The sequence below is a fragment of the Camelina sativa genome, chromosome 7 (assembly GCF_000633955.1).
Source record: "Camelina sativa cultivar DH55 chromosome 7, Cs, whole genome shotgun sequence".
NCBI classification, from domain to species: domain Eukaryota; kingdom Viridiplantae; phylum Streptophyta; class Magnoliopsida; order Brassicales; family Brassicaceae; genus Camelina; species Camelina sativa.
Genome location: NC_025691.1, coordinates 14,149,484 through 14,156,897, shown reverse-complemented (window position 1 = coordinate 14,156,897; position 7,414 = coordinate 14,149,484). Strand labels below are relative to the sequence as shown.

General features: G+C 31.7%; 1 protein-coding gene and 2 long non-coding RNA genes across 3 annotated transcripts in view; 1 reads left to right on the top strand and 2 right to left on the bottom strand.

Moving 5' to 3' along the window:
- LOC109125441 (uncharacterized protein At3g43530-like) overlaps positions 1-720 on the top strand; it is an 11,331-nt gene extending 10,611 nt beyond the window's left edge. The window contains exons 6-8 of the mRNA XM_019227065.1: positions 5-123; positions 253-441; positions 679-720. Of these exons, the coding sequence (XP_019082610.1) occupies positions 5-123; positions 253-441; positions 679-720 (350 nt within the window). The remainder of the gene's footprint in view (positions 1-4; positions 124-252; positions 442-678) is intronic.
- LOC104701146 lies at positions 2,727-3,719 on the bottom strand. The gene is made up of 2 exons (XR_753764.2): positions 3,449-3,719; positions 2,727-3,001 (listed from the first exon to the last, which is right to left on the bottom strand). It is a non-coding gene; the product is annotated as an uncharacterized LOC104701146 (long non-coding RNA).
- On the bottom strand, positions 4,949-6,857 carry LOC104701145. Its single transcript, XR_753763.2, has 4 exons — positions 6,533-6,857; positions 6,408-6,443; positions 5,339-5,422; positions 4,949-5,234 (listed from the first exon to the last, which is right to left on the bottom strand). It is a non-coding gene; the product is annotated as an uncharacterized LOC104701145 (long non-coding RNA).

The following is a 7,414-nucleotide window of genomic DNA, read 5'->3' as shown; positions in this document are numbered from 1 at the left end:
GCAGATGTTGCTAGCCGAGCAGTTGAGGCTAATCCAGATGGAGGTAATTTGGCTCAAGAAAATATTGGTCAAATGAAGCAAGGTTGGAAGAAGGTTGCTCCGACCAAGGTGGCTCTAAAAAAGGTAAATAATGGATTCGATTAGGTAGAGAACCGATTCATGAAAGTGTTGAATAGTGGGTTTGAGAAGATGACTGCGAAATTTGATACTCTGGATACAAGATTAAAAATTGTGGAAGTAAATGTGAAACAGTTGAAAGAAGCAAAAAAGGTTGTTAAGGCTACTAAGAATGTAGCATATTGTGTGGATGTGGGTGAGGATGAAGAGGTTGTTGAGTTTGAAGGGATTGCTGAGGAGGAAGAGGTTGTTGAGGATGAAGAGGTGGCTGAATTGGATTGTGAGGGTACTAAAAATTTAGTGGTGGGTGATAATCGAAAAGAGGTGGGTGAAGAGGGTGAGAAAAGTAACAAAATCAAGAAGAATTACAAGAGAAAGAGAAAGATGAAAAAAGGAACAGAAGAGGTGGGTCAAGATGATGGAGAGATGACTACAACAAAAGTGCAACATGTAAGCAAGAAAGGTAGGAGTCCCATTATAACGAGAGGGCTTAGCAAGAAAGTGTGATGTCTGTTTGAAAAATTTTGGGTACAACTTCTTTTTTTTGTATAACTATGTTAGTTTGAAAAACTGGGTACAACTGGTGTGGTTTTTGTTTTGTAAAACTATGTTAATTTGAAAAACATGGTACAACTGATGTGTTTTCTTTTTTGTAAAACTATGTTAGTTTGAAAAACTTGGTACAACTGGTGTTTTAAACTATGTTAATTTGAAAATCTTGGTACAACTGGTGTTTTATTTTGTGTAACTATGTTAGTGTGAAAAATTTTGGTACAACCGGCCTTATTTTGTATTAATATGGAGAGATGAAAAAGTTTGGTACAACCAGCCTTAGGAAACATCATTACCCATTTTAAACATCATTGTCCGAGTAAACGCCCATAGGAAACATCATTTTAAAAATAAAAGACATAATTGTCCTTAGTTTTACGTAGTTGGAAAATGACTAGGAAAATACATATAGTTGTCTTTAGTTGTCCGTAGTTGGACACTAACTAGGAAAATACATATAGTTGTCTTTAGTTGTCCGTAGTTGGACACTAACTAGGAAAATACATATAGTTGTCTTTAGTTGTCCGTAGTTGGACACTAACTAGGAAAATACATATAGTTGTCTTTAGTTGTCCGTAGTTGGACACTGACAAGGACAATACATAAAGTTGTCTGCCATGTGGCGCCGCAAAAAAACACTCAATTGTTCCTAGTTTTCAAGTTGTACTTGCATAAACACAGTTGTACATTTTGTGAATTTCGTGTATAATCAATTATACTTTGAATTAACCTAGCAATTTCTCGTTGGACCCAAAAGTGAAATATATCTAGATTACATTTTCAATGTTTTCAAAAAAAAATTTACATCAAAACATCAGTTTTATGTGATTTGTAATGTATTGGAGATAACAAGAAGAAACCCATCTTAAAAGTATAAGGTATTTGTTGTACAATAATGAATTTTATGAATATTATCCTATAAAAAATTTTTTGCGATGTTTGTTTTAGAATATTAGTCAGACATATTTCAATATATTTAGTGAATATGAAGATTTGTCACCCATTTTTAACATTATCTAGTGAATATGAATATGGTCGTAGTTATATTAGTTGGTCTAAGTTATACTTATTAAAAGAGCAACGTCATCCATCCCTCTGAAACCAACGACCTAAATTCTTTTTTTTTTTTTTTTTTTTTTTTTTTTTTTTTTTTTTNTTTTTTTTGTAATTTGGAGGTAATGCATACAACTCTTGTATGTCACTTGGAACAGTACACTCGGACTTATGCGATACTGGATAAATCCTCTTGAAATATCTCAAAACCCACAATTCTACTAAGTAATATTTGGTGCACAAATCATATAAATCACGTACCTCCGTTGTTTTACCTTCTTGTTTCAATAAATTTATGGCAGCGGCTATTGCATGGACACAAATGTACTTGTCTAAGTCAAAATAACGGCAAGTACAACTTTTATTTCTTAGGTCTACCACATAAGCCTTTCCATCGCGACCAATAAAATTGTATTCTAGCTGGAAGGTGTTTAGCTCAATCACTGTTAGCTTGCACGCAACCTCACATTTGTTATGTATTAAGTTCTCCACAAAATGTATTAGTTTCTGTGCATTTGTTCCAGCAACACCATCTTTCCTATGTTTGTTAAACCATTCTGCAAATTTTGTAACAATTGCATCAATCATATAGCACTACAAAAAATAAGGATTTTCTTAGCATCTGAAAACCGCTATGTAACGATACAATAGCGATGTAGAAAGCGCTATGTCTACTCCCGTTATAATAGATATGATACTTTACATAGCGGTTTTTGTAACTGCCATCAACATATTTGATAACATAGCGTTATTTTGTATGCAATCTTTAAATAGACAATAACGCTTATTATTTACTGTTAATATATTGAATTATAGCATTTTTATAATACATATACAGTTTTTTATTTATATAAAATTGTATTTATACATACTACTTACTATATTTATACTGTATCTATACAAGCTGTATGTATTTTTAATTTGATTGTTTGCTAATTAAAAAATAACAATATTTATTGATATTATTAATAGTTATTTTACAATATGTAATTTTACAAAGATAGTACATAATTTTTTATATATAAATTTAACACTAATCCTATTGGGATTATTTGTTTTCAATTGTTTTGTGGGTTCTTATCATAAAAACACATTATGCTTTTTGTTTCATTCTATGATTTTGTTACAAAAAAACTGGACAAAAAAAAACATCTACAAATTTTTCTTCTTAATCGAAACACCTTGAATAGCTCGTTTCTCAGCTTTTGTGGTCACCTCCATTCCACTAGCCTTCATGGTTGCACATCTCCTTCTCTTCACAAGGCTCTTGTGCTGCGTCCTGGAAGACATCATAGTCAGAACCAGAAAACCAGAAAATTCTCAAATCAGATAAACAGATCTTAACGCAAAGAAACTCTTTTTAGGAAGGGGGCGGGAATTCGAATCAAGAAACAGATAAAAGTATAATGAATAATCGTAAATCGAATTCAAAGGCCTAAACTTTTCTATAATCAACAGCTCTAATCACTGAAACAACAAACCAACAAGAAACAAAATTACCAAATCCGTAACAAAAATTGCCTAAATCTCATCAATTGCATTCATCCATTAACTTGCTCTACACATCAAAACACTAAGAACATTAAACCCCTAAAATATGAAAGCAAAGGAATAGCCTAAAAGAAGATACTGATTAGCTCTGCGGCTATAGAATCGAAGAAGTAAGATTTACTTAAATTACTACTTAAATCTAGACAGAAGTTTGTTAAGCAAAGAGTAAACAAACCATCAGATTTATGGTAACATAGAATGTGAAAAGTCTTGGTAGCTTGAATGGTTTCCCGTTGATGTTTCCAACGAGTCTGAGTTGCTCCGTTCAACGGTTGTCGGATCCATTTCAAGAAGGTAGCTGCGGTGTGGGTTGGTCGAAGTCCATCGAGATATAAGCAAATCTTGACTCAAAAGTCAAAAGTTTTAGGTCGTTTGGTTTTTGGTTCTGTGTAGTGTAGGGCTTCACAGAAGGAAGATAAAAAGATGACTAGACGAGTATGAAAGAAACGAAGGGAAGAAGTGAAAAAAAAAAAAAGAATAAAAAGGTTAAATTCGCTTCCGTTAGATTTATTTTAATCGACGGTTCATATTACAAACAAGGTGATCCTCACTTTACTGGCTTAGCCAATGATACAATAAAGAGAGGTTAAGATTTTGTATCCCTTGGATTCACTCGTATCCTACGGTTCACGATTACGCCACGTCAGCTATCTGAGTGATCAATTTCCATTAGCTCTTGTTTTATGTATATTTCTTATCACATTTTAATCAATTTTTCTTAATTTAAAATGTTTTAAAATACTATTAACAAATGGAAAAATGTGTTACATTAATAAGATTGTGATCATAATATTTTTTTTAACAAAGATTTAATTTGTAAGTTCAGATTTTTTACAATCAAAACCATAATGCATAATGTAAACTATTGATGAAAGAATACTTACAGCTAACCAATTTTTATAATTAACTTGTAATATTATATATTCCTGTTGTATGCTATTATTATTACAATTTTTCTTTTACATTTGATGTTACCAATTTATAAAAAATGAAATATATTTCAATATTGAACTCTAAAGTCTAAAGTCCAAACCCTAAATTCTATACCCTAAACTCTTTAGGGTATCGGAATTAGGATTCAATTTTGAAACACATTTCACTATTTTCAGTGAAAACAATAAAATGCAAAAAAACATTAAAAACAAGTGTGAATTTATAGATCTTATATTACATATTCATAAATCCATAAAATACTATTATAATTTTACTGTTAATAGAATTAGAAAATTTTTATTCTTAATTGATAAATAGTAAAATATGTATGATATATTTTTTTGCATTTTATTATGTTAATTGATAAATAGTAAAATATGTTTCAAGATTAAACCCTAAATGGTTTTAGGGTCTATAGTTCAATCTTAAAACATATTTTTAGTATTTATCAATTAAGAAAATAAAATGAAAAAAATAAGAAAAACTTTATTTTCTTTGATTATTTTAATTATGTATAATTAACAAATGAATTTAAACGTTTGAGAATATTAATTGATTAGGGATTAACAAATGAGTGTATGAGAATAATTTATATAAAAATTAATGTTTTATTTGTAGTTATAATTATGTATTGAGTATTTTTAGTATATATATATATATATATATATATATTTGTAGTTTTTAAATCATATATTTGTTGTTTTGATTATTTGTTTATAGCAATGACAGAGTAAAAGAGGGAATACCTTATGATATTAAAACCATAGAAAAATATTATAGAAACATAAACTCATTTTCTGACATAGACCAAGTATATTTGATTTCTAAATTTGGTCTCCACACATTTGCACTACCAATCTTGGAAACTTCTACCTAGACCTGGTTCAATTGTTTTTTTCTCTCGTTAGATTCACTTCGTCATGAACCTCCCTCTCTTGTTCAAACACTTAATCTAACTCGAGTTCTTGAAACCATTTAATGCAAAGCCTAAGCCTTTTTACATAGTCCATCGTATTCTCACATCTCTCCTGCAAAGAAAAGCAAAAACATACATCCAAAAGTAACAGTTATGCTTGGCCTTTCAATGAATCTTACTCATCAGATTTAACAACTATATTCTCAAGAGTAATACATTTAACAAACTCTCAAGGCTTTGGTTCAGTAAACGAAGTACATCGACCTGGGAAGATGCAACTTCCCCACAAGAAATGAAAAGCTGCATCCGAGTTATAAACACAAACAAAGTGAGCTGAAGCAGCAAAATCAGCACTTATGTATAGCCAACCAAACAAAGAAAAGGAAAAAAGCTGCAAACTGCTTACAGCCATGGATAATCAGATAAGCTATGCAACAAAAAATTGCGATTGACTATACGAAACGAGTTACAGCTTTGGATAAGCTCTCCGGTTGAATTAGAGAAGACACATTGGCATCTATACTCTATACATGTCCTTGCTTTGGTGAACAGAGACGATTCATACGCAAGTGACTTATGATCTTAGTTGAAACATGAGCAAAAAGATACAAGTCACTTTCAGTAAAGATTCTACTCATGGAATTTCTCATCTTACAACTCCACGGAGAATCTAAAAGGCATGTCATCACTTCTAATCAACAAGCGTTCTTACAATAGCAAGTCTGATAAGTGATAAGAAAGATTCAAGTCCGAAACTCAAAACAAATTTGGATTTCTAATCCTGCAACCATAGAAGATTAGAGATACCATAAATGACACAAGCTCTCTCAAACCCATGCCCTGTCCACATCAATCACAACAAAACAACCACAGCTCCAGCAACGAGTATACAATTTGTGATAAAGAGTTTAAGGATCTGACACTCAAATAACAATGACAGTCAACTCACATCAACAACACACATGAGAAAGAAAGCAAACAAACAACCAAACGGTAGGAAAATAACAGCTTACAAAGTAAAAACAAGCGCCAGCAGCAATAATCTTGAAGATTTGAAGACTATGTGCAAAAAGAAATCGACGAACCCTTAAAACCAAAATCTCTAATTGATTATTGACCAAACTTAAAAAATCAAAATCGCACATACATGTTAGTTATTCTAAGTGCCAAATCAAACTGCAAGACAAGAACATTCAAATACATATCAATTAAAAACCGATTACACTGAATATATCGACTATTTACGAAAACCTCAAAATCGAAATCTCAAATTAAACATGAATACCTTTTAAGTTTTGACTTAAGTCTCATCGAGCTCTTACTGCAAAAAAAAAAAAAAATGAAAATAAAAAAGTAATCGATGGAAAGCTTAAATCTTCACAAATAATCAAAACCCAAACACAATTTCACCTTCAATGTCAAATTCGATTACACCATTCGATTTACCGATGTAGATGGCGACGATTTAGACTTTAAGAGGAACGAGATTGCAAGTGGAATATCAAGACAGAGATCAAAAACAAGACTGAGACGGAGAGGGCACGATACGGAGATCGACAGATATCGAGATTGAAAGTAAGAGGAACGGGACTGTGATTGAGAGATCGTAACAGAGATGATCGAGAGTTGTAGGAAAGAAAAATTGCTATCAAATGGAAATAAAAAACAAGTGCTTCCTTGTTTTCGACCTCATAAACTTTTATTTTTTTTCCTTGATCAAATTTTTTGGAGCGAATTAAACTTTTCATTTTCCCGGTTATTCCTACGATAACGTTTTACTATCATATCTGCTATCATAAAACCAAAAACTAAGCGCCACTATAAAATGTTTTCGCGCCTATTCTACCATAGCGTTTGTTTTTTCGTAAACGCTATGTAAATTTTCTCAAAATTCAACTATAGCAGAAACATTAAAAACGCTATTTTATACTGCTATTAATAGTCTCATTTCCTGTAATGTAGGTAGCAACGCATACCTCCTTGCATCCTTAAAAACAACATTCATAGACGCCACAACATTGTTGGTGTCAATGTTGTATTTTAATCAAGTAAAGTAACACTTTGCCCATTTTTTTACTTCGGCATACTCTTCAAGATATAAGGCTGCCTTAGGGTACCTCATCCTAGAATCTTGATATTGTACTTCAAACTCGGCTATTGTATAAATTACAGCAATTTCTATGAATTTTGCAGCAACTTCATATCTCTGGACGGTTGCAACATGTTTTTTCACATTATGCGACAAATGGTAGATACAATGGCAATGCTCACAGCTCGGGTACACCACACTCA